The sequence below is a fragment of the Paroedura picta genome, chromosome 5 (assembly GCF_049243985.1).
Source record: "Paroedura picta isolate Pp20150507F chromosome 5, Ppicta_v3.0, whole genome shotgun sequence".
Classification (NCBI taxonomy): Eukaryota; Metazoa; Chordata; class Lepidosauria; order Squamata; family Gekkonidae; genus Paroedura; species Paroedura picta.
In genome coordinates, this window is record NC_135373.1 from 67795833 (window position 1) to 67822582 (window position 26750).

Consider the following 26750-nt stretch of genomic DNA (forward strand, 5'->3'; position numbering starts at 1 on the left):
GCTGGTTTCCTGGAGGCAAGAAACAATTACAGCACAATAATCAGAAGAGGCAGATGGTAGATCCATTGTACTTTAGCTTTGTTGAGAACAGTCATCCAGTTTCATGTATTGTGAAATTAAGGATTGTGGGAACCTGATATGCAATACAGTGCTTTAATTACTAGAACTAGATGATTTTTTTCCCATTAGATCATCTTTCTTCTGTTTCATATCCCAAAATGGTCTTCAGCATTCAAGTAGCATATAGCTACTTGTACTTGCTGGCAGGTTTGTAACATGTCTGCCTGCCTGCTTGCCTTTCCTTGGCTTCCATTGTCAGTGAAAGATTTCTTTCCAGAACCACCTGAGACTGGAAGTCATAGCCCCCAGAATATTATGCCACATTAGGCTGCCAAGGTGGGGAAAGCTTTAAGCAGGGATCCACAAATGCACAGTCGCCAATGGTGACCAGAATCTTAACCTTTAGCAACCAGAATTGGGAAATGTACTCTGCCTGGAGGATCATTGTCCATGGGGTCGCGATGGGTTGGACATGACTTCGTACCTAACAACAACAACAATAACAACTCTGCCTTAAGAGTGTCAAATTGTTTTAAAGCTACCAGAAACGAAGAGAGGCTGAGAGTTTCTCTTTCAAAATGCTGTGAGGCTCCATGCTGTACAGGGAAGCATCATTATTATTGTTGTTGTTGTTGTTGCTGTTGTTGTTGTATTTATACCCAGCCTCCCCCCGAAGGCTCGAGGCAGCTTACATAACTCCGTCCCCTAAAACCATAAAATAACAATAAGATCCAATAAATTTACAATAGTGGCAACAACAATGGCTTAATCTTACTTATTTGGTCTCCGGATCCTCAACTACAGGAGGGGGGTAACACTCTCAGCTTCTCCCATTAAAAAAAAAAAAAACTTTACTGAGAAGAGTACATAAAACCCACATATTTACTTGCCTACATAAAACAAAATGTTTTAAAACCCCAACATTTCTGGCCTCCTTGGCTACAAGAAAGAACTGAGCCCAGCCAAAAATGTGTGGACCCCTGATCTGCAAACTCAGGCATTGCAAACTCAGATACCTACCGTAACATTGTACAGAACTGTGCATTTCAGTTTATTTTATTTATTTTGTTTTATGCTTCCTGTTGAATTTTTATATCACTAACTTCATTTAGTCATCAGTTTAGACAGTTGTTTCTTGTATAATTTTATAATTATTATTTTCACCATTTTCCCCTCATTGTTTGTTTTTTTGGGGACTTTCTGTCACATGACCCAGTTTGCTAATCAATGGGTAAGTTCATGTTGTTTTAGAATTTATCTTCAGTTTTTTCCCATGTTTGTTACTTGTAAACAAAGTATTGTTTCTTTTGGTAGCCCACACAATTCCAATCTGGCCATTTTAAATACTTTGCTATTCAGTTTGTAACCCGTTTCACAGCTTTGATGAACAGTTTGCACACCTGATTTATCACATCACATTGGTTTTCCCTCTAGGATCTGTAAATCTATATTTATGCCACATAAACCAAATCTGTTTCCTCTAATTGTGTATAGAAGTTTCTTGAGATTATCTACTGACATCCAGAAATTCAAACATATGTCCAAATTTATTGGACTAGTATTAACCAGTGTTTCCAGCAGGTAATAGAGGCTGCAATCTGAAAAACACTTTCCTAGCAATAAAGCCCTCTGAACTGAAAAAGGGCTTGCTTCTGAGTAGACCCAGGAATAGAGTTAACTTTAGTCCTTTAGTTTCAAAAGTTTTGTTTCAGTTGTTGAGTGGATATTTGACTAGATAGCCCTTGACAGGTACCCCCTGAGGCCCTTAACTCCAGGCAGTGTCCCGCCTATTAATCAGGCCCTGATGTCAGGGTTCCAGTAGCTGTAATAGTTATGCTGGAAAGGGAATTTGGCAACTGTTCTCTCCGGAATAGAAAAAGCTACACCCTCTTCCAAACAACTATTTAAAGGCTGTCTTTGCAGCTGCTGGGTATTGCAAATGCAGTAGCTATAACTACTATTAATCATAGCCATATAACAAATTATTACATCTTAAGGAAACCTTTTAGTTTGTTAAACTGGTTCCAGGTATTTCATTCTTTTTAATTCATCCTTGACACAAGAAATTGCTTTCTATTTCTACTACAATGTAATAAGAACTGTAGCTATTTTGACCTATTTTGGATATTGGTATTTTGAAATGAGAACTATTCATTCTCAAAAACTGAAATCTTGACACCCAGATTGCATACATTGATGCATGCACACACCAAATGTTGACATCTAAAAGAGAAAGGAAAAGAGAATTCCCTCAGGATTCATCATTCAAACTTGAAAACCCAAATTCTGAGATTTTTGCATAACAGTCTCCTGAGAAAGGAGACAAAAATTCAAAGGGAATTACACAAAACAATCATTCAAAAAGTGCAGAGCTATATACATGTATTTTCTGTCCTCCATTTTTCCCTCTAAGATTGGCTGCCCTAAAATAGGCCCAGGGTAAACCAGTGAGTATCATGACAGAGCAGGTATTTGAACCCAGTTCTCCCCAATCTTAATCTAATACCACATTGGCTACCAGTGCATTTTCTGTATATTCTATAGATCTGATCATTTTTAAGTGAACTTATCTAATTTTTATTTTAAATTTATAAGCCATTCCAGGGATTGTGAGCATTTTGAAATACAGAAAATGAAAAGCAATAAACACAGATTAATATCTTCAGCCAAAAATACATGCATTTGAGGAGATCCCATTCCTGTCCTGCTACATCAGTGGTTCTCAACCTTGGGATTGGGACCCCATTTGGGGTCACCTGGCCACTTCCCTAGGGTCGCCAGCTTGCCTGCCGCTGCAGCAGTGATGGGCAGAGGAGGAGGCGGGTGGTAGTGGCAGCCGGAAGAGGTGAACGGAGGCAGCGGAGCCATGGCAATGGCTGCCTCCACGCCACCTAGATCGTTCACGCATGCACGTACATGCCACCTGCGAGCGCACGCTGTGTCTGCGCACGCCACCGCCACCACCACACCAGCCACCGCCAAAGTTGGGGTCATGGTGAAGAAAAGAACCGCTGAGACCATGGCATATAAGGAGATGAGTTTAATCCCCCCATTTCCCCAAACTGAAATAGTCCTAGGCAGCACAATTTGCCTCACTCGCAAAACTTACCTTAACTGCTGACCTACCCATGTACCAGTAGACTACACATATGTTTTCTCGACAGGTCAAAGAGTGGCTCTTTAGGACCATTACAAATTGATAAAATGTCACTGGGTGGAGGGGAGTCCTCTAACTCTGTCTGCCCAATCTGAATTGGATTCACTTGCACCTGGGAATTAACTACTGAGCATGGAACTCACAGGGCGCGTTTCTCATAGTACCTGTAGTGGCCAGGGACTATGCAGTGTGTAACTTGGCCCTTGAACTTTTCACAACTACAAAGGAAAGGATAACAATTTTCATCTCCAGCTGCCTTGCCATTTTCCCACCACTGCATTCATTCCCTTGGCGTACCTGCCTTATTGGCCCTTTTACTATTCAGATTCCAAGTAGCCCAGTGGTTCACAACCTGGGGGTTGGGACCCCTTTGGGGGTCAAACAACCCTTTCAAGCAGCCTGGCCGGGAAGGGTGCCATGTGTACAACAGCCTTTTGGAGTAGATTGAGATAGAGCCTTCGTTTGTCTGGAGCAGCAGAAAAGAGCGAGATCAGTATGGTGGGACAAGAGGCAGAACTGAACTGAGAAACCCTGGGGAAAAAACAATTTATATGCAATCATGAACAATGGATCTTCACGCCATTGTTCAGTTTCTGTTTAATTTCTATGAAAGAATACTTGCATAACTTTATGATTGGGGGTCACCACAACATGAGGAACTATATTAAAGGGTCACGGCATTAGGAAGGTTGAGAACCACTGTGCTACGTCATGTCTTTTACAAGGAGTCTTCCCTATATTGCCCTCCTGCATAGTTTGTATTCCCTCACTGGTGGAACTTACAAAAAAATAGTCTCCTCCTGTCACCCCAATGAGCCAGCTCTTTTCAGTTTTTCTTTTTCTCACTGTAAAGGCATAGCTATCCAGTCTTCTCCTACCTAGACTAGATAGATGAACTCTCTCTCTTCAAAACCAAAGGAATGAAAACCAATCACCTGAAAGGGTTTCTGATAGCACAAATAAACAACGAGTTGCTGGTTTTTAGCAGTTACCCATCCACAAACAACTGTCAACCAGGCAGAGATTATTTGGGGGGCAGGGTACACTGGGGGGAAAGCCTAATCTGTACACTCGAGTTAATAGAAGGGTTAGCAGAAGCCAAAGTGCATACACTTCAGTATGAATTGTGTTTAACTCTCTTGTCTGCCATTATCTCCCTCCCTCCTAAAAATAATCCCCCTCCCAAAATTAATAATGTACAATGGTCTATGGGTATCCCAGTGTCTATTGCTATGATTTCCATAGTGTTTCAGAATGTATAACTGAATGATTTACCAGAAGCAGTAATTGGCCCTTTCCAACATTACATATGTATCTGCATCCATTTCCTTGTATATACTATGCTTGCTCCATTAATCTACGCACAGTGGGCATTTGTGGGACAAAAGGGCAGCTCTCCTGGGAGTTCTGCAGTGTGTCTGTGTGGAAAGTTTGAAAAAAGAAGGCAGATAGCCTTTGAAAAAGCTAAATTTTAGAAAACTATTCAGTGGGCTTCCTGCCAAGTTAGGCTAATGTTTATATTGATTTTGGTGCTTTTACTTCAAGCATTTCTGTTCATGCTGTTTTCAGGTAGCCTTGAACTATCTAGATAGGGTTAGTCTTTACAAGTCACATTTTTGGTGAAGCGACTGGTAGGGGATTCTTTGCTCTCAGGGAAATGTTTTTGGTGGGAGAATTTCTTTTTTAATGGATGTATGTTGAGAATAGAAAAGCCCTTGTTCCTGCTGACTGCAGAATGGAAGGTCTCTTCTATTGTCATAGAGACAGAGTATGGAAATCTTTCAGATTTAAAGACAGCAGTTTCAGGGCGCTTTATTTGCTACACCTTCTATAACCTAGAGAATTATTACTGTCTTTTCAGCTATCTTGATGAAATTTTATTTTTGTGCATGTTTGAGTAGATTGAGTAGGAGTTGTATAAACTGCCACTCATGCAACTGATAAAAAGGGTCTTTTAAGATTTAACAATTGGCCCCTTATTTTATTTCTGAAGGACATAAAATCTGAATGAGAGTTGTTGGAAATAAAGTGCTTTATTAATTAAATCTTTTTCTCATCTTGCTTCTCTGGCTAAACCAAACTGGGGCGGGGGAGGCTCACAGCCACCTTAATTACAGAGAAGACAAAAAGTATCCTTCACATTCCTTTGCTTGAATAAGAATAAGAACTCAATTCATCTAAATAATAACCCCATTAGCTGCTTAACTCAACAGCATACATGGGAAAATGTTCAATGCCATGGGTAGGAAAGTGTTGATTGGGTGGATCATTTTCAAGGTTTTGTTCTGGTATTCAAAATGATAATTTTCAGTAAATCTGATATGTCAGGGTTAGCTGCTTTGTACCATATATGACTTATGACAAAAGTACTGTGTTCATACACGCGCTAATACTGCCTTTGTCTTCTGAAACACAGCAACAATACCATTCGAAAATAGACGACTTGATAGAAGAAACAGTGAAGGAAGTAATTTCACTCCTTGTTGCAAAGGTAAATGTGTTTGTGCTCTGTAGCTGAGTGGCAGCGGGAAAACAGGAAAAAAACCATTTCCATATCTGCTTTCTGCAGAAAGGAGGCTTTTGTTTTGTATTTTACCTGTTCATTTTTAAGGGGAAATAAGCATATCAGCCAGCACTCCATCAGTTCAGCAGGATGTTTACAGGTTTAAATGGGGGGGGGGGGGTTGTTCTGCAGCATCTGTCAATCAGATATATTTCTCTTGTGTTCCATGCAAAAGTGGCTTAATTAATTAATTACCAGCATCAAGCACCATCACTTCTTCTTTTTTTGCCATATTAGGATTAGATTTTAATTAGGGGCATCATTATTATCTTGCAGATCAGGAAAGTATTTTTTTCATTTTTTCATACTGTAACCTAGCCATTGCATTTACATTTAAAAGACTAATGTTTAAACTTTTTCTTATTGGCCTCCAGAAGTTTAAATGTAGCAGCTTGGTAGTTTTCCTTTATACTAGAGAGGGAAATGATAAAATCGGATGATATTTTAGCCAACTTAATTTTAAAAACTTTTCACCAAGAAAATGAACTTCCATGAATCTTTGAGTGGGGAGGGGTCAGTACAAAATGAGAACAGTGGAAGAATAACCTCAGCTTGCTCTAAAGGAAAATAGCTGCTAGTGAGAAGTGTTGAATGTTTGCCTCTACCCCTCCCCCTAACATATACGCACACACACTTAGCATAGTATCTGTCCATAGTCCTGGAATGCTCCTAGCCATGAAACTGTTCAGAATGAATGATTCCATGCTCTGAGGCTTTATGGAGATAGACACATGGATCACAAGCAAACAACTTCTCTGAATTATGCCTACTTGAGCCTGCCTATTTCATAGCACAAAGTCATGTGCCTTTGAAAGCAAAGCTATGGATTCCAAGTTGGGTAGAACTCCTATATGATGCCTTTTTCACTACCCTTTCATAGTTAGCATGATCCATAAGAATTTTGCTTTACTTAGGGCAGTACCATGCAAGCTACAAAATTGTCATGAGGCAAAGTTCCCCCCCCCACAATGTGTTAATTACATAATGTTAATTACATAAAAATGAAAAGTATCACCTCAACTTAGACTTCATTTTTGGAAGTTCTGTGGCCTTTTCCCATGGGGTGGCCACTTCAGAACATCTGGCATAGCACCTCATCTGCGGCATCTGGCACACACCTGCTTTCTTCAGTTTCCAGTTGTGGAAGCCAGGCACTGCTCAGCTTAACATAGAGGCAAAGATTATTGCTCTCCAGCTATCTAGAGCTGCCATGCAGTAGAGGAACCATTTCAGATTTATGGTCTCCTCCCTCATGAGGCATTGTGCATTAAGCTACAGATGTTTACTATCTTCTTTTTTAAAAGAAGAAACAGTCAATCAGATTTTTTGTGAAATCATACAATAACCAAGATGGACAAAAGCTTTTGAAGAATATGACTACTTTTCTTAGGAATTGCCAGCTCCCCAGATAGACTCTTCTTGAAAAGTCTGGAGATTCCTCTGTAGATCTTAGGCGAATAACTTTAAAATGTCAAATAATGTACCTAGAAGCTTCTACAGAGGATTAAAGCTCCAGCTGCACTAAAAGTAGCCCCCAGAAAGGTTGCACAGAAAGGTATAAATTAATCTGTTATTGAAGCAATAGAAAATAAATTTTAATAAACAGTAATTTCATAAGTAAATAGAATAAATAAACCATTCCTTATTTCTGAATAGTGTGTGTGATTAAACACATTTTAATGGTGTCTTCATCAGTGGTACATTGTCTCAAAATCCTTATCCATGGTCCTATATATTTTTATGAAACTGCCTGGAGGGTGGTGCGTGTCCAGCTGTCCAAGCTCCAATTGGAGCCAATCAGGGTGCGGCCCTGATTGGGCTGATCCCTACGAGGCCAGCCCTCGCAGGAGCCGCCAGCCTCGCCAAGAAGGAGGCAGCAGTGGCAACAGCGAGAAGGGGCTGGCCCACAGCGCTTGCCCGGCCCTCACTGCAGCTACTGGCTGCGGCTAGAAGGAACTGGAGGCAGTGGCGAGGGCGATGGCAGTAAGGGTGATACCAGCGGGACTCAGCCAGCCTACAGGACACTGCCAGCCCTTGCTGGCGCTGCTGACCTTGGCATGAGTGAGGCAGTGTCACTGCCGCTACCAACAGCCCACTATTGAACAGCACAATGGCGGCATAAGGCAGCCCGTGCCTCCAAGAAACTGCGGCCACCAAAGAGGAGGCCACGCTGTTGGTGAGGAGGCCACGGAAGCCAGTCCCAGAAGGTGCCAGTCCGGCGGCCACACCAGGTACGCGGAGCTGCCACAGCGAGCCCATGGCAGTGCTGAGGTCCCTGCACCAGAGGACACTGCCCATGCCTGCACCGCCCGACCACCATAAGTCCACCCGCCACGCACTAAACCTGCCACCTGGGGAGGGTGACATGGCCAAGTAGCCGTGAGCCCTCTCCAAACCTCCCCAGCCCTGCCTCCACCCCCCCCAACTGCCTCCAGCTAGTGCCGACTTTATTTCTGCATGCAGCAGGCTTTCCAACTAATAATATAATGTACTCCTTTTCTAGAGAAACCGCATGGTTGAACTAACATACCAGGCCCTGATACTGCACCACAGTCCCGCCCAGAGTCAGTGTTTGTTTGTTAGATTTATCCCTCACCTCTCCCCGGAGGCCCAAGGAGAGTTACAAACATATAAAAACCCCACTAAAACTATACAATAAAACATAAAAAATGTATCATATACAATTCCCCACAGAGTAAAACAAGATGCGGCAAAAACACAGCTCATATCTACACTACCCCTTCGTAACCTGCTATGGGGGAGGGGGGATGACAGAGGGTGCCAGATGGGTTGCACTACTGCCACTGTAAGGGGGGCCAGATTGTCCATGTGGCCCAGACTCATTCCACGACCTGGTGGAAGAGCTCCGTTTTGCAGGCCCTACAGAATGCTGAAAGCTTCTGCAAGGCCTGCAGCTCCTCTGGGAGCTCATTCTACCAGGTCGGCACCAGGACCAAAAAGGTCCTGGCCCTGGTCGAGGCCAGGCACGCTTCTCTGGGGCTGGGAATGACTAATAAGTTTGTATCCGCTGAGTATAGGGCAACAGGCAGGGGGCCTGTTTGTATCCCTGCAGGGGGCATAGGGCAACAGGCAGTACCTCAGATACACCGGGTCCAGATTGCATAAGACCTTAAAGGTCAAAACCAAAACCTTGAACCGGATCCGGAAAATAACCGGCAACCAGTGCAGCTGCTTCAGCACAGGCTGGATATGGGCCCTCCAAGATGTACCTGTGAGGACCCCCTAGCAGCTGCATTCTGCACCAGTTCCTTAGTACTTTGAGGGAGTTCTCCATGCGGACCAGCAGCTATCGTATGTCTGCCACTCCCTGTGGAGAATACGTGACAAATGTCACATCTAGCTTGGCCCTCACCTCTCAGACCATCTTACCTTTCCAGCAGTCATTCATCTCCCATGTAAACTTTATTAGCTCAGGGAGATTAAAATAATCTATGATAATTCCATTATAATCAGCATTTTGCAGGAAGAGGCCTGCCTGATATCGCTAGTTGGAGTGCACTGCGGATATGTGATTCACTGATGTGTTAGTCAACAAGCCAGAGAATCTGAATCACATCAAAAGTAGGCCCTCTTCCTAGTTGTTCAGAATAGAGTGAAGCTCACTTCTTTTTTGATATAGATCTTAGATAATATTGTAAAACAAATGACACAGAAAGGAGATATGTTAAAAACTGGAACAGGTTAAGGATGTGATGAGTGCTGTTCACTTCTGTTTTTCCTTTAAGCCATTAGGAGCCTGAATCTGTTGTAAGGTGAGAGATCCTTACGGAGAACAAGGAATATGACACTGTTATGACACTGTTAGAGTAGCCATTAACAGCATGCCAGATGGAATTTTGTCCTGTCCTCTCACTTGTAAAATGCTGTTCCTGTTCTAGGAATGAGCGTATAACTGTCAAGCAATTATTCTTTAAAACGCTTCTCAGTTTCTTCACATTGAAGCGGGTTTGCAACAGGGATGGCAGCTAGTTACACTACCATTGCTAAGTATGTGTACATAAATTCGGGACCCTAGATTTGTATTTGCCAAGTCTGTGAGTTTCTCAGCTTGGTTTTATATCCCTTGTGAAACAAACTCCAAACTAGGGGTCTTTTTGCGAAGGTAAGCTCTGTAAGATAATTTTGTCCATCCTTCAGAGCCAGAATGAGCAGGATTGAGTGCAGAATAATGGTGGGCTAATATCCCATGTCAATTTTGCCTCTTATATACATCCATATCCATGGTTCCGCTATATATTTGTGAAACAGCCTGCGGGGTGGAATGTGTCTGGCTGTCCAAGTTGGAATAGGGCCAATCAGGGTGCAACTAGCTGCACCCTGATTGGCCCTGCCCCTACAGCTCCCTCCCTCCCTCCCTGGATGCTAGCCACGTTCCTCTCAGCCGCACCAGAGAGACACACAGAGAGACATACAGAGCCCTGCCAGACCGAACACGAGCCCTCATTCCCTCCTATTGCTCCTGCTGCAAGGGAGGTAGAGAGAGACACAAAGAGAGCTGCCCCAAGCTGCTGAGTATCCCTGCTTCCCTCCTAAGAATGAGCTCTCATTACCTGCTATGGCTCCTGCTGCCACGGACAGAGAGACACAGAGAAAACCGCCCCTGCTGCAACGGAGAGAGAGACAGACAGAAAGAGCTGTCCCAAACTGCACACCAGCCCTGCTTCCCTCCTAAGAACAAGCCCTAATTACCTGCTATTCCTCCTGCTAAAAGGCACACCAAGAGATATGCAGCGAGAGGGAGAGACACAGAGAGAGAGATCTGCACCTCCCGCTGTCTCCTGGGTCCTAGCACCCATTGCATTCCTGCTTGCAATGGGCTTTCTTGCTAGTCTTTATACAGCTGTCGCTGTATAAACATAAAAGGCTAAGGCCTAAGTGGGTGGAGAGTGGGCGGGGCTGGTCCAGGTGAGGGCCCAATCGGAAGGCACAAAGCTCCTTCCAATTGGGCCCTCAACAGGACAGATCAGAGTTCCAGCCAGTAGGGAGGCGCGAAGCCAAAGTTCTGACAGGGCCCGTCAACCCAGCCCAGCCAGGGGCAATATGGAGACATCGCTGCCAGTCTGCCCTTGACCACCGCAGGGAGATGAAGTCAGTAGGGCTGCCAAGGGGGATGAGACCAGAGGCTTGGACAGGCTGTGCCAGCCCTGTGTACTGTGACTACCCCATGTGTATAAGGGCAGGGGGACATTTCTGTGGCCTAATTCACACAAGAAGGGGAAAGACGCAGAAGTGGGAGGAATTGGTTGCCATGTAATCCCCCCATAAGAAGAGTCTCCAGTCTGATTTTCCCTTCACATATCTGAAGGCATGGCTCCAGAAAGCTCATCTGTAACCACTATGCCACAATTCCCAAAGGTCAGTCCTCTCCCACACTTAACATTCCAAACCATAGGTTCTTGACACCCATATCCCCACACCCATGCCCTCATTTTCCACCACGCCACCACAACCTCCCACACAACATACACATTCAACCCCATGCCCTTACAGACTGAACAACTCCTTCCCTTCTTCTAGAGTGCCCGTTATATTCTTGGATACAACGGGCTTTGCCCCTAGTATATAATAAAACAGTAAAAGTACAATCTGCATCTTTGCCAGAACTAGTTTTCTAGTGCTGAGAGCCATCTTGGTGTAGTGGTTAGGAGTGTAGACTTCTAATCTAGCAAGCTGGGTTTGAATCTGCGCTCCCCCACATGTAGCCAGCTGGGTGACCTTGGGCTCGCCACAGCACTGAGAAAACTGCTCTGACCAAGCAGTAATATCAGGGCTCTCTCAGCCTCACCCACCTCACAGGGTGTCTGTTGTGGGAAGAGGAAAGGGAAGGTGACTGTAAGCCACTTTGACCCTCCTTTGGGTAGAGAAAAGCGGCATATAAGAACCAACTCTTCTTCTAGTGAGATCCAAGCTCTTTAAAAAAAATAGCCACAGAAGTATGGTATAGGATGTCTACTTATTTTGGTGCCCCCCCAAAAAAAAATCTTTCTGCCATCTTGGGGTTTAAAAAACAAAAATAAACAAGAACAGGATATTTTATGAATTTGGGGGAGGGGTTGTCGTTGGTATTTCTTGCATTTCTACTTCAGTAACAAATACCAACCTCAGAAATGCATTAACAGAACAAGTGGATCCAGCATTGAAACCAGTAGTGGCTGATTTGATTTTAAACACCGGAATCTCTTATCTCAAGGCTTAGTTGTTGTATTGACTTGTTCTAGTAATGGTTACCCATGCATGTGTATCCTTAATGGCTACTTTCTGTATAGTTGCTGAACAGATTAAGTTTAACCCTTTTTGCCAGTGTATAGCATTTTGACTGCATGGTCTCAGCCACATGAGGAAACATTCTCCTTCCTCAGCTGTATGAGTCATTTTCATGAATCCTTTGTGCCTGTGAGAATATTTACCTAGTTCTTCTTAATATAGTTTATTGCAGTGCTGGAAAGCGTACTGTCTAAATTATCAAGGTATGATGAAGGCACTTTCTTCTCGTCCATCCTTTCATTCACTGTAAGTACTTCAGTTCTTTTGCAATTGATTATTAAAGTCCACTTAGTGCTAATGGTTGCTGGTTACAGTATTTGTTTTTTTACTTTCAATTTTTTTTAAGGTGAAAGCGGCTGCAAAATATGTTGATGTTCCTGTAAGTATGATATTTCCCCGAAGGAAAAAATTAATTTTTGTAAATTGTTGCTTTCCACGGTGTGCATGTGTTTGTTTTTTTTTCTTTCTTCTTTTTTTCATACGTGACCATTGCACTTTCCTTTAGAGCAGGGGTAGTCAAACTGCGGCCCTCCAGATGTCCATGGACTACAATTCCCAGGAGCCCCTGCCAGCGAATGAATGGAGGGCCGCAGTTTGACTACCCCTGCTTTAGAGGCTCATTGTAGCTCTGCACAAAGTATTTAAACAGATACAGTGTTGCCTCTCGAGGGTATTTCATTTCCCTCAAGTAGCAGCCAACAGAGCAAAGCTTGGGAAGGTTATCCTCCATGCACTTTTGCAGTTGCAGAGAACTGAGGAGTGTAACCTAGGAACTGTTTCATAAGGGACTGCTTCATCCTTTGGGTCGTTGTGCCAAGGCTTTCGCTCACTTGGGTTTCTCAGGAAAATTAACACTCCTGCCACATTTTCTACAGAATTACATCTATGGCCATGAACAGTTTGTTGTGACCCTTATGCTCTCTTGCCACCCATTGTTCAGATCAAGCTTAGTGAAAATATCAAGTGTGTTATCCACCTTAAGAATATCCTAGATTTTTCCTTTGTCTGCATTTTCCTATTCATCTTACTATTTGTTCTTTTCTTTTTTTTAAAGATTTTAAATCTTTCTTTAGGTTGATGCCATTAGTTTAAAATTTTTGTTCCCTGGGCCTCTCTTCTCCCAGCTTTCTTCTTTTCCATCCCTTTTGTCCTTTTCAGTTTACCTTGGGTAGTGGGCCGGGTCACACAGTTTGAAATAGAAATGCCATATACATGCAAGATTCATATCCAGTAGCACCTTAAAGACCAACAAGGTTTCTAGGGCATAATCTTTCAAGAGTCAAAGCTCTCTTCATGAGCTATCTGACAAAGGAGCTTTGACTCTTGAAAGTTTATATCCTAGAAATCTTTGCTGCTGTTTGAGGTGCTATAAGACTTGAATCTTGCTCTTCTGCTGCAGATCAACATAGCTATCCACCGGAAACTAGGTACTTTACTCGCTATGCCATGTATGAAAAATGTGCATTGGCTGTAAAAATGTATACTTGCTAACCATAGTACTTCATACACCACAATGCACTCAGATGTTTCTACATTTTCAGATACACAAATCAACCTTGTATGCGCTCAACATTGTGCTAATTTTGATACAGTCTTACTCTGCAGTATATACTCATGGGAGTTTCTCATTCTTCCAGTTTTGTGCTTTAGTGTTCAGTCAAACATGCGATTTGATCCCTTTAGTAAAGTAGTTACAATTTCTTCTAGAGGTTGTTAGAAAACCATTTTCCTAGAACGATGCTCCCTTAGGGCCAATTTCTATATTATGGGATAAACAGGTGGAGTCCAGCCCTATATGCTTTGCCCTGATTCAGATTTGACTGTTTCCAAAGTCAACTAAGAATCAAAACATATTTCAATATCAATCCAACTGAGGTGCAGCATTCCATTTTTCTGAGACAGAATGGTTGGGGGGAGGGGGGGTAGTGTCCGGCCAGTAGGGGAAACCCATATGAAAACTTGTGAGTTTCCCAACAGGCTCAACAGCATCTCTCGGGTACCATTAAAGTACAAGAAAATACCTCAGGGCAGGGGGAGACTTAGAGCTCCTTCTCCACATGAGCTGTGGTGACAATCCAATTGGAGTGTCATGTGTCTGGAAACAGAAAAGTTCATTTGTACAGAGAGAGGAGACCTCAGTCCCAACTTCCATCATGTGGAGATCAGCCGTTAGCATTACTTAAGATTTTTACGGCAAATTGAACTCAGAGTGACAATTTGAACTCAGAGCTAGGAGAGGTTGAAAAGTGGCTCTGTTGGGAAAGTAGAAGTTCATGAATATCTTGTTCCCTGAGGCTCATCATTGCTTTTAAGGAGCCTGGATATTTAGTGCTTTGTTTAAAGCATGAATAAAAAGTGTTTTAAAATATAGATCTGAAAAAGAAAAGAGCTGAGCAAGGCCTATCAAATTTAAAATATAGTCTAGGCGGCAAAGAATTTCACTTCTACAAGTTGTAGTGCAATTAATGTTTGTATCAGAGAAGGATTCTAAAGATTTTAACCTCCCTTTAATGCTTGATCTATTGAGTTACAATATGCTCTTAGCTGTCATTCATAAGTACTTTTGGTATGCCGGTATCTTGTATTCTAGCTGAAAAAGAGCTGAAAGTTGTGTAATAGTATAAAGTATAGAACACAGAGAACCAAATCATAAGAATAAAAGAACTTCTACATTCTCATCCTTGGAATAATCCAAAATTATCAATTCTGCTGCCGTTATAAGTGTAAAATTCCCCCCCCAAAAAAAGTGCTTATTTCCCTTCTTTCTTTTAGAATATGTCCATTATACCACCTCTCCAAAAGACTTGCTCAAAGAAACTTGTAAAAAATTTAAAAATGAAATAGTTTCTTATATAAATGGAAAAAAGCTCTTTAAAAGTCTGTATCCATTGAAGTTCAGTGTGGTGGTCTTGTAACATTAAGTCAGCAATGTGAAATAAAAGTCTGCTGTTAGTTGTTCTTTTAGCAGTGGCTCATCTCATGTTGTTGTTGTTGTTCATGTAATCCAGAATGCCCATTGATCTCTCTCACTCACTGACACACATACACACATACATGTTTCCTCCAAGGAACTGAAACACAGTTGTCTTCTTTCCCATTTTAATACCACAACAACCTCAGGATTAGGCTGAGAAAGAATGGGTGACCTTGGGTCAGCAATTCTGTTTTCTCCTTCAAGTTCCAAAAAGGAAGCTAAGCAACCAGAAGTAGACACGTATAACGAGAATGTAGCAATTCACTGTTATGACTGCTGTGTGCTCATGGTCTGGTACTTTTGGTCCCTGACATCTTGTCCATAAATGTGGCTGGCATCTTCAGAGGTAGGACAAGATGGGAATCTCTTTCCTTTTATATTCTTTTACTAGAAAATAAGCCCGCTGTTGTCTGAATACAGCGGGCCCTAGCAGTTACTCCCCCCCCCCCAGCGGAATGGCCTACCTAAAGTGTAGCAGGGAGGAAGAGCGGAGAGCCATTCGGAGGCATTCTCCTTCCCCCTCTGAGCTCCGTCCTGCCGGCTGCCCTGGCCGCTCATCGAGGGCTCCTCAGGCTCTTCTCCTCGCCCTGCGGAGTGGGTGCACAGGCCGCGTGGCAGGCCCTGCGCCCTTGCTGAGCGAGGCGAGGTTGGCTGGCTGATGGGCGGGAGAAGGAGGCTTCGGCGCAGCGGCAAGCTGAGGAAGCGGCAGCAGCAGAGCTCAGCGCAGCAGCAAGAGGCGGCGGCGGCATAGCTGCTGGGTGCGGGGGCTTCAGGGGCGGCGCAGACGTCTCCGGCAGTGCCGCTGACGAGGCCGCCAGCTTTGCCGGCGCAGAAGCTTCTGCCTGCTGCGTGCACCCTGGCGGCTCCAGCGCTGGTCCCGTGTGGTGGCTGGTCGTTGGGCCTCGGTATTTTGGAGACTAAGTTGGCACGAACTGTTAGTGGGCAGCGGCTCATCTGCGTGTTGGCGTTCGGCGCGGCCATGTTGGAGTGTGGGCGGCGGCTCCGCAGCGTCGTCGTGGTGGCGGTGGCCAGCAACAGGAAGTAAGAAGGTAGGCCGTGGGTTCCTGCAGCGGCTGGTCGGCGGTCTCGTCATGTCGGCGGTGAAGTGCGAGGGCGGGCGGCGGATTGTCGTTGTGCTGTTTGTATTCGCGCCGTTTGAGGAGGGTGGGGGCCCCCCCCAGCGGCTCAGCGGTGTCCTGGCTGTGTTGGCGGATATCGGAGTGCGGCCAGCGGCTCGGCGGCAGGCTGCGGGGCTCCACGTTGATATTGGAGGAGGCGGCGGGAGGCGCTTTGCGCCTCCCGACGCGCCAGGCCGACGGCAAAGGAGCAACTGCGAGCCGTGCTGTGCGCGGCTCGCAGTTGCTCGGGGCTGGGAATCGGAGGGACCAATCGGCAGGCGCTTCGCGCCTGTGGATTGGTCCCTCCAATTGTCCGGAGGAAGGGTCCAATCCGGACCCTTCCTCATCCTGGACACATCCCGCCCCAGAACCCCTTACCATTTTATTTAGTTCATGGCGCCCGTGGCGCCACGGGCGGTGTTAAGATAACTGCAGACAAAAATAACCTGGGAAATCAGCAATAGCTGAACATGTTCTAAACCAATTTGAATCCTATTTGAAGACAGAGAAATGGTGGACAACACTATGTTAGACTATACAGGGAAGCCATTGAAATTCACAAACACTGACACAGTTTCAGGCTTTGAAAAAGGAATTCATGATATAGGTTTGTGAAAGGAGGAGGGCATGTTAAAGAAGAGTCTGAAAATCAATAAAACCCATCTACCAGCCCTAAAAAACACAGAATAAAAAAAAATGGAATTCAAAAACACTCCTCAACAGTTCAAATCGGGCCATTCCACATGCCATAAATATAGCATCATACTCACCCCCAGCAGACACTATGTTCTGGACCCTTTGCATGATGTTGCTAATCTCCTGTGTCCAGTAAACTACTCATGATATCCGTCATTTTAAAGCGCAAGTTGGTGAATCCCAGAAAATGGATTCACGAACTTAAAAAGCACTTTCCCCCATCAGACAACCAGCAGACTACACACAAAAGAAATGTATGGAGGCAAAGAAGCATTATCTCTGCCTCCAATGTCCTGCCCTTGCATCTGCCTCCCTCACCCTTCCAGGGATGGGATTTTTTTTAAGGCAAACTGCCTGGAGCAATGAGTAGGCATACAAGCGTGCAGGCAAAGCCAATAATATTTTTTCCAAAAGTTAAAACCAAAAAAAAAAATCAGGAACAAGATTAATTTTTATAAGACTCAAGACTTGTGATTCCATAAGGGGTGGTGTTCAAAAAGCACTATGCGTATATGATTAGATGCATCTATGACTAGGTGCATAGGCATTTAAACGGAGAAGTATTAATTAAAAAAAATGGCGGGCATCGTGGGACCTTTAAAAAAAAGAGAAAGAGGATTGGCTACCTGGCTTGATTGACAGGTGGAAGAGATTTGCGTATAAACCGTGTTGCTCTCTTCCACCATTTCCAGCAGCGCTTGTGTAGGGTGAGAAATGTGAAAAGGCGGCAGACAGCAAGACAGTGAGGAATGGCCGGAAGGCTCAATAATATTTAGTGCTATGCCATTCAGCTGGTGTAACGCTATTTTTAACTATGTGCGAAAATGCCCATCAAATAAGACATACAAGACCTTGACTAATGGACTTTCTAATGAACTCCACCCAGACACAGGAAAAGCACTTCCTAGTTGCACTCCAATCCTTGGAAGAATCATATCACATTAAAGGGGAGTTCCTCTTTCACAGCCTTGCACACCTCTTCCTGCTGAAAGAGAGAGAGAGCTCTCACCATCACCACCTTTTCTAAGATGACAAGAGGGAAGCAAGAGGGCAGATCTCCCACAAGGGGGGAGGGAATGAGGGGGCAGGCTCAGCTTCATCTGGGAAGGATGCTGGGCAGCATGGGCAGGCTGAGCCCTCAAGCCTGCAGCTCTCAAAGGCCCCAGAGCCCACCAGGCCATGGTTGCCAACACTTGATAGGGAAATTCAGGAGATTTGGGCATGGATCCTCAAAAGGATACAATGCCTCAGAGCCCCACCTTCAAAGCCGCCTTTTTGCCTATGGATCTGATCTTTATAGTCTGGAGATGAGCTCTAATTCCAGGAGATCTCCAGGCTCCACCTGGAGATTGGCTACCCCTGGGTTGGAAATATTCCTTGAGGTTGGAAGGCATGTCCTCCAAAACACGCATTTTTGCCTGGGGAGCTGATATTTATAGTCTGGAGATTGTAGCAGTGGTGGAATCGAATGGCATCTGGTGAAATGCCAGGGACTAAAACTACCAGAGCATGGCCACACAGCCTGCAATGCCCTCAACAGCCAGTTGATTCTAGCTATGAAAGTCTTCAACAATTCTTAAGAGTGTATCAAGTTGCTAAATTTGCAGAAGTCACATGCAGAAGTCTCCAAGTATCTACCTAACCAAGACTCTGTGTATCATAGTGCCCTTTCAATTGCTGAATATCCTGACACATTCTCTTTATGTGCTTTTTATATCTTAGGTCCATTAATTTGTAACTCCTTGTCTCAGTTTTTTTTTCTCAGTGCAAACACACCATCTAATTTGGTTTTTTGACTGCAGTTAAATCTTCCATAGGGGAAAAAATTCATCCCCTAGTTAAATTAATTATAAAGTAGCTTTTAAGCAACCATTTTTAAAATCTGCAAAGGTTTATTTAAGTATTTTGACCATTTAGTATTTTTTTAAAGACTATCTGTTATACTTTCCATCCTTCAGAAGAGTGGGGGCTTCTGTTTAATTCAGTTAATGTGAAAATGGAAGGATGGACTTTCTTAGCAGTGAACAGCAAGGGATGACCCACACCTGTGGGATTAGGTTAAGGAACAGGAAGTAAGAACACTTACAGCAGTATATAATTAAGGAGGCATTTTCTGTCTCTCTTCAATCGTGTTCATCTTGCCAAGTTAACTAGTGATTAACCCCAGGAAAATAATCCTGTGGTTTTAAACTTTTTACACTTTTATTTTGACAGTGTGTTTGGTTACATGTGTTGCCAGGTGACACTGTAACCCTATCACAACACTTAATTTCCAAGTATCTTTGTTTAATGCCTTAGTGGTGTTTCCAGTATTTCTACTTGTCTTTATGTGTGACTGTGACCAAGACTTCTTGGCTTCTTGTTTGCACTGAGCTCTTACCCATCTTCTTAAAAAGCACTATATTAAAAATAAGCCAACCCTTACGTGCAACTGAACAATTTCAAGATTCTTTACACCCTGCAAAGCTCATTGTCATCTAATTTTTTTAAATCCCATTACAATATGATCTTATTTGTAAAGATGGTCTGGTATTTGCTTAAAATTGACTACAAATTGTCATGTAAAAATATTTAAGGTCTCTATCTGGCTACTTGAGACAGGATTCACAATTGAAATCTTTGCATATTGCACTTTGTGTGGATTTCGGCATAGCCCTAGACTTGAAGTGGTGATATACCATGTGTTTCAATTGAGTTCAGTCAGATTAACCATGCATAAGATTACAATTAAGGTTGTCAACAACCTGGTAACAAAAGGTACTGTCCTTTTAAGAGATGCCTAATGTGTCAAAACAGGCATGGCATGAAGGTAAATAACATAGTCTAATAAAGAACATGCCATTATGCCACAATTAAAGGGATGGGATATTTTTCTTCCAGCTATTGGCCACCCTAGATTGCACTAATGGGCATATTTTTGGGGTCAGGCAGCTCAGAAGGCCTTCTCTGTGTGGCTTTCCTGTCTGCTCCCATTACCAACAGCTGTTATCAGCTATTAGGCATATGCTTATAATGAGGTACCTACTTCTTCATTTCAATTCCTAAGATCAGGGGAGGGTGGTATACAAATGTAATAAATAAATATCAGATAGCCCCTTCTCTCAATTTCTTTGTCAAAGCATTGATTTGAGCTGTTTTACCATATCTCAGAGAAGAGAGTACTGCTCTTTTGGCTCTGCTAAGAGACACTGCTGCACCAAACTGATGTTCTGGAGATCAAGGAAACACACATGGGTCTCCTGTCTTCCTTTTTGTCTGCCCGGGTACTTACACAGTCACCATGGAGAGCCCACATAAGACTAGTATTGTGGCAGCTCCATTGATTACTAGTCGAATTCCAGATGCATTTAGAGGTTCTGATTTTAACCTTAAGGCCTAACATGGTCTGGACCCTATGTATCTGAGGGACTATCTTTCTGAATATATTCTCCAAAGAGCTCTTTGATCAAGCACAGCAAATCAGCTGAGGATCCCTGGCCCTAAGGAAATCCGCCTGGCCTCAACTAGAGCCAGGACCTTTTTGACCCTGACTCCTGCCTGGCAGAATGAGCTCCCTAAAGAGACCAGGGCCTTGTCAGAACTCTCCGAGTTCCACAGGGCCCCTAAGACAGAGCTCTTCTGCCAGGCCTATGGTTAAGGCCGGCTGGACAATAAACAGTATTATAGAAAAATCTGGGGCCTCCCGCCCTCCCTTTTTTTGCCCTTTCTTCCCTCTTCTTCCCCAATTTTAATACCTAGTAGTCACGCATTATTACCAGTAATGATGTAACAGCGACAAATGCAGTTTTAATTTATCTTAAATGTTTTTTATTGTTTTAGTAGTAACTGACTATACTGTGTCAGTCTATTGAATGTTATGTGTAAACCCCGGCAAGACAGTTTTACTGAAAGGGGCGATGTCCCTGTGAGATAGATTAAGCTAAAAGAGAATGATGACTCCAGGTAACTCAGTGAGCCTCATGTTGAATATTTCTAAGCTTAGTTTAACTGCTATACAATACAGAAAAGATTAGAGTCAAGATCCAAAGAAAAGATAAAATGCAGAGGAGAAAACTACCTGCACAGTTGTTCACTTAATAACTGTTTTCAAATTTATTATAGTAATTCACATTAACAAAGAATCAAGCTGCTTTTTAAATTCAAGGGTAGCTTACTTTATTATGTATAAAAAAGCACTTTTTAATTTCAGTCCTGGTGAAAATCACTGAAAATGCTGCAAAAATTCTTTTATCCCAGTTTCCAAAATGTGTAATTATTAACTGCTAACATAGTGTGTCCAGTCTCAGGCTTGTGATAAATGTGATAAATTTGAAGAAACAATTTTTTATAATGCTAAATGTGGTTTAGAGAGACTTACACCATTTGTTTGAAATATTTAATTTTACTGAAAATGGCTTTCTCCCCAAATATAATTTTATTGGTTATTAATGACCTGGTTAATCCAGTTTCATTGGCTTTGAAAGTGAAAACTTTGTCATTGTTAAGTTCTTTTGAGAATCAGTTGACTTTATCCAAGTATGTCTATACAGTAAGTAAAAGTGTTTCTAAGGAAAATTAGATTTTTCATCAATTTATCCAAGATAATTACTCTGTGTACACCAGGGGGGAAAGGATAAAGTGTTTTAAAGAACTGTAATTCTAATTGGTAAATGTCACCAGCTGTTGCAGTTCTCTTACTTGTATATATTCTTCTAATGATTAGAGTCTCATGCCACAAGCTACATGAAAATATATTCACTAGGTGTGAAATTCCCATATGTCATAGATTAGGTAAACATCTCTAAGAAAATAGAAGAGAGTTTGCTAATGGGATTTTTATTTCCTATTGACTGTTTTCGGGAGATACTTTTAAAAAAAACTAACTTGAAAGTAAATTTGCATGTTTCATAAATATACCGGCAACACAGGATATGTCAGGATGAACTGATCTTTAGCATAATACAAATTTCCAAATCTCTTTCAGTTGTGATTTCACTTTTGTGTGTGTGTGTATGTTTCAATTCTTGTTGCATGGGCATTGAGGATATTGTGTGGAGATATTACAGTGTTTTCACCATTAAGAAGAAGAAGAGTTGGTTCTTATATGCCACTTTTCTCTACCCGATGGAGAAAGAGGCTTACAATCGCCTTCCCTTTCCTCTCCCCGCAACAGACCTTTCAATTTATTACCTTGGATGAAATTATCAGGCAATTTTTCTTACCCTTCTAAGTGCATTGGCTTCAATGTAACTGTGTATAGGATTTCTATGCTAGATATCTGCAATTTCCTTAAAATATAAAAATTTAATAAATTTTGAAAACATGGGATCTGGAGAGGTCTGGGCTTGTGATAACTTTCCTTTGGCTCTCCAAGATAACACACCTTTCAGTTACTTTAAGTGGTACATCCATTCACCAAGCCACTATTTATTAGTTTTGAGTGTTCAGTGAATGATTGTGTCCAAACTTTTGAAAGAAATATTGGAAGCTAGGGACGGCTACATTCATGGCACCACTCTGTTGACACAGTAGGAAGGAAACATAATAGAATGACTTCTTGCTTGCCTGTGAATTCACAGCCCGCCAAGAAAGATATGAGTTCAGAGATTTCCCTTCATGTCTGACAGACAGCTTTTCAGAATTTACAGTTTTGATAGATTTTGCAACATTTTGCATTTTCACAGGGATTTCATCATAAAGGGAATTTTTTCCTCACATTGCCACCTCATTTCCTATAGCACTTGTCTTTGTGGTAGTGAAGGGAAGTGGGAGTCTTTTTTCTCTTCACCCTGTTTTCTGGCACCAAACACAACATAGAAGATGCAGGTAACTATGGGGGGGGGGGGAGAATATCCAGTTTTACATCAATTTGTCCCAATTTAGCATGGACCCATTCCTGCTGTCCAGCATAGAATATAAGCCACAGCAAAACAACAACAACAACTTTTCTCTCTTCATAGTTAAGTGGCTACTGTGAATATGTTAAGCTGTGATACAAGAGGAGACATAACTGAGTTTTTTTATTGTTTGCCATCTAGTCACAGCCCACTTATGGCAACCCTGTAGGGTTTTCAAGGCAGGAGCTACTCAGGGGTGGTTTGCCATTGCCTGCCTCTGCATACTCACCCTGGTCCTCCTTGTCACCTTCCATCCAATATTAACCAGGGTCAACCTTGCTTAGCTTCTGAGATCAGGCTAGTCAGGTCAGTGCAACTTGGTTATAGAATGTGTTAGTTAAGGAATCGTGCCAACTTTTCCCGGTAATAGTGACAGTAACAATAGCAGGTGGCTGTGTTTGTGGTGGGCTCATAGATTTAATTTCTTCATGAATGTTTTAATAAAATACTACTTTCTCCCAGTATAGGCCACAGCAGCTCACAAAACAAAATACATTTTAAATAAAGGCATAAAACCTAACAACGTTCAGCCCTCAATGTACCCTTGAAGCTCCAAGGTCTTCTCAGGGCTGCTTCTGGTTCTGCCACCGAAGTTCTCACAAGGGCCTATTATGCACGGCCGCTGAAACGGCGGCATGGAGAACGCGGAGGAGGAAGAAGCGAAGCAAACCGCTTATGCACGGGACAGAACACAATGGCGAAAAAACCCAGAGTATCTGATTATGCATGCGGCTACTCCGGAGCCGCTTCTGGTTGCGCCCTGGTCCCGGGAAGCTCCACTTTCTTCTGCATCTCGCTAATGCAGCTTTTTTGGTGGCATATGTTGACTCTGTGCCCAGTTGCCACCTGCATCATGCATAATTGGTGATTTTAGCTGCCGCCATTAATGCGGACCTTCCACTCCGTGCATAATGGGCCAAGTTCATAACTGTAAACTACATGCTTAAGAACCAAAGAATCAAGAGCCTCTTGGTTCTTAACCTTTGACTGGGATCTCCAGCCACACCTAGGTTTTAAATTACCTGTAGCAAAAGAACAAACATTCAGCTTAGGTCTTAGGACTGTTCATGCAAATAAAAGTTATTGTGTGACCCAGTCCTAAAACTCAGCCTTTCTGCTTTCTGTTTCCCATGCATTTTCTGTTGAGTCTCAATGCCAGTTTGTTTCTATTTTCTTAATGCATCTTCCAGAGCTTAAGATTTTATATTTCATACTTGTGGCTCATGTCCCTGGGATCATAATCCTGCCAACACTTTGAAGAGCTCTTGGGTTTTTTTGTTTTGTTTATTTGGGTTTTTTTCCAGTTAGGATCCTGAAGAAAGAATGAAAGGAAGTCTATTTATATTGCTGCCACTTCTCCTTCTGAATGATGTCATGAATTCATCAGATTAAGACTAGGGTTGGCTTCAGCACTACATAGGCAATGGTTGGGAGGCAGAAGGGGAGAGCAGCAGAAAATACGGTGTTTTTCTGACTGGTAATGTATCCATTTTTGTTTCATATCCATGCTATGCTACTATACATCCAGACTACAGACCACAACCGTGTATGTATATATGAGTAAATATAATGGACTTTAATTTTTTTCATACTATTGAGCATGTAATTTCCCACTCTGTTTTCTAGAAGCTTATATATAATCACTCATCTTTCTGAGGGACTTTTTTCTGTTTTTATTGTCTTCTTATTTCAGTGACTGCAAAATACACATCAGTATCACTGATCTGCATATAGATTTATGTACATGCTAAAAAAAATTAAACAACCTAAGGTCAACTTTCATTATGGGAAGTTGACTTTATCAATTTGAAATGTAGATCTACTCTAAATTGTTACCATGTTTATGACAAATTTTCAGATAAGATAATAACACATGTGTGCATGTTTTTGGTATATATATATATATTTGTAAGCAAAAAACTGTAATACTGGCAGTTAGAACCCCTTATTTCTTTCTCTTGCAGAAACCAGGAATGGATCTAGCAGATACTTATATTATGTTTGTTCGTCAAAACCAAGATATACTTCGTGATAAGATCAATGAAGAAATGTACATTGAAAAATTGTTTGATGTAAGTAGCTGCTTCTGTGAGGATTACTGGTTGATGCATCTGAGTATTTTGACCCACTCTTTCAGTCTCAGTTGCCTGTTGAGATGCTTGTTCTGTTGGTTGTTTTGTGATTCAAGTTACCATTGATGATTCCAACCCAAGAACTGAAGCTACAGGGGGGCAAATTAAGAAATAGAAGCTACAGCTAGTCATCCTAACATTACTTTTCTTTTTCTCATATTGAAATGAGAGACCAGGAAGTTCACGGAGTCCATGAGCCTCCCTAAATCTGAATTAGTGTTTTTCCTTCTAATATAAAAATACTGCAGAATACCCTATGATGCAAGCAAAGTATTCCATTTTGTTCTGATCCCAGTCAGCTGTAGTCTGAAGAGTCAGAGTCACCAATCAGCATCTTGGCTTGAGTGAAGAAACACTACCCTCAGCTGTTAACATCTAGTTTCAAGCAAAGTTCCCTCTAATTTTTCCCCTACTGAGCAAAGCAGTTCACAACCTGAGTAGAATATAACTGCTGTAATCTTAAAATGGCAATGGGCATTGCAAGACCCTATACGGCTAAAGATTGCTGCTGAGCGGGGCTTCCTGTGTTAATGAGCAGCCACTTATGCACATGGTTTAGAGGGAACATTGGTGCCAAGCAGGAGCTTTCACTCAGATGTCAGCAATTTCCTTGCTGGGAACTCAGTTCTGAAACATGTAGGGCCCTGATTCAGATTGAGACCATAGTGCCTTTCCCCCATGATGGGGGACTTTCGTGTACTGTCCTACATGGTGTCTTCTACCATTTTTTGCAACTGTAATCTCTAAATTATCATCACCATTACTTCCAGCTTTAATTGTGCCTAAATATACTGAATCAGCTGTTCTATTTGGTTGTGGTGTTAAATAAACACATCCCACTCCAGTGGAGCTGTGTTTTCAAAGGATGCCCAAATTCATCTCACAAATTTTGAGTCCAGTAGCACCTTTTGTGAACATCCAGTCAAAAGCATAGCTTCTTGTGATGACCAAATTCCGATGACTTAATAAATTAAGAGTTTTTTGCCTATTAAGTATTATTCTAAATTGCAAAAATTGGCATTAGAGGTGAAGTCTTCTTAAAATGGGGAGCCTTCAGCCTCTGAACAGCACATAAGAGAAGGAGGGAGGAGTATGTAAGCCCAGGGATTTCTGGCTTGATCGCATTATGTCCAAACTGTGTTATGTTTATGACATCTAAATACCGACTCTGCTGGTTATCTAGTCCATTCCAGAAGCCAATGTGAACCCCATTTTATTTGTCGCAAAGTGTATTTATTTATGTTCCATTACCACAGCATTTTAGAAAGCTTTTTTTCCTGGCACTTTCCTTTAATTATGCAAGTTACCACAAATGTTTTCATAACAGCAATTCACAGCCTTTGCTGTGACACTTCACTCATGGCAGTTGCAGAAGGTCTTGCCGCACAAGCCTCTCCACCATGGATATGTCGTGTCAGTGTTGGTTGTTTGCTGTCTTGGCTGCTTGAAATGAGCCTTGTCGTTCAAACGCCCTAGTTGGAGAGACTGCCAGACAGCTCTAAAATAAAAGTATCATCTGTTTTAATAAGCAAAGTGTTAATATGTGTGAATGAATTTTTTTGTGTGCAAAAGCAAGGGTAGGAAAACTACCAATCTCTCCAGCTGGCATTTCTACAAAGCACCAGAACCATATTAGCAACATCTCTGTCAGTTTGGTGTTGTGTTGGATCTGCAAGCATATGGTTAATTTCCATCCCTACTCCTTTACAGCACTGTTGTTTAAAAAAAAAGAAATTAAAACTTATGTACAAATTCACATTTAGCAGAGATGTTGAAGCAGGAAGTTTTCTACATATTTTATGGGCGTTTGGCCAGACAATTAGCCCTTGTATCTACCAGGAGCTGGACATAATAATAATAATTGTGTGCCATCCAGTCAAAACTGACCT

The 26750-nt window shown here is 42.4% G+C and overlaps 1 protein-coding gene across 14 annotated transcripts in view; it reads left to right on the plus strand.

Moving 5' to 3' along the window:
• CADPS2 (calcium dependent secretion activator 2) overlaps nucleotides 1-26750 on the plus strand; it is a 385311-nt gene that overhangs the window by 308855 nt on the left and 49706 nt on the right. For 4 of the 14 annotated variants that reach the window (XM_077338370.1, XM_077338371.1, XM_077338373.1 and 1 more), the window contains 6 exons: nucleotides 1277-1291; nucleotides 5634-5708; nucleotides 12228-12311; nucleotides 12412-12444; nucleotides 24258-24275; nucleotides 24694-24801. In XM_077338370.1, coding sequence (XP_077194485.1) covers nucleotides 1277-1291; nucleotides 5634-5708; nucleotides 12228-12311; nucleotides 12412-12444; nucleotides 24258-24275; nucleotides 24694-24801 — 333 coding nt within the window. The remainder of the gene's footprint in view (nucleotides 1-1276; nucleotides 1292-5633; nucleotides 5709-12227; nucleotides 12312-12411; nucleotides 12445-24257; nucleotides 24276-24693; nucleotides 24802-26750) is intronic. The other 10 variants (XM_077338376.1, XM_077338381.1, XM_077338384.1 and 7 more) reach the window with 4 other exon arrangements.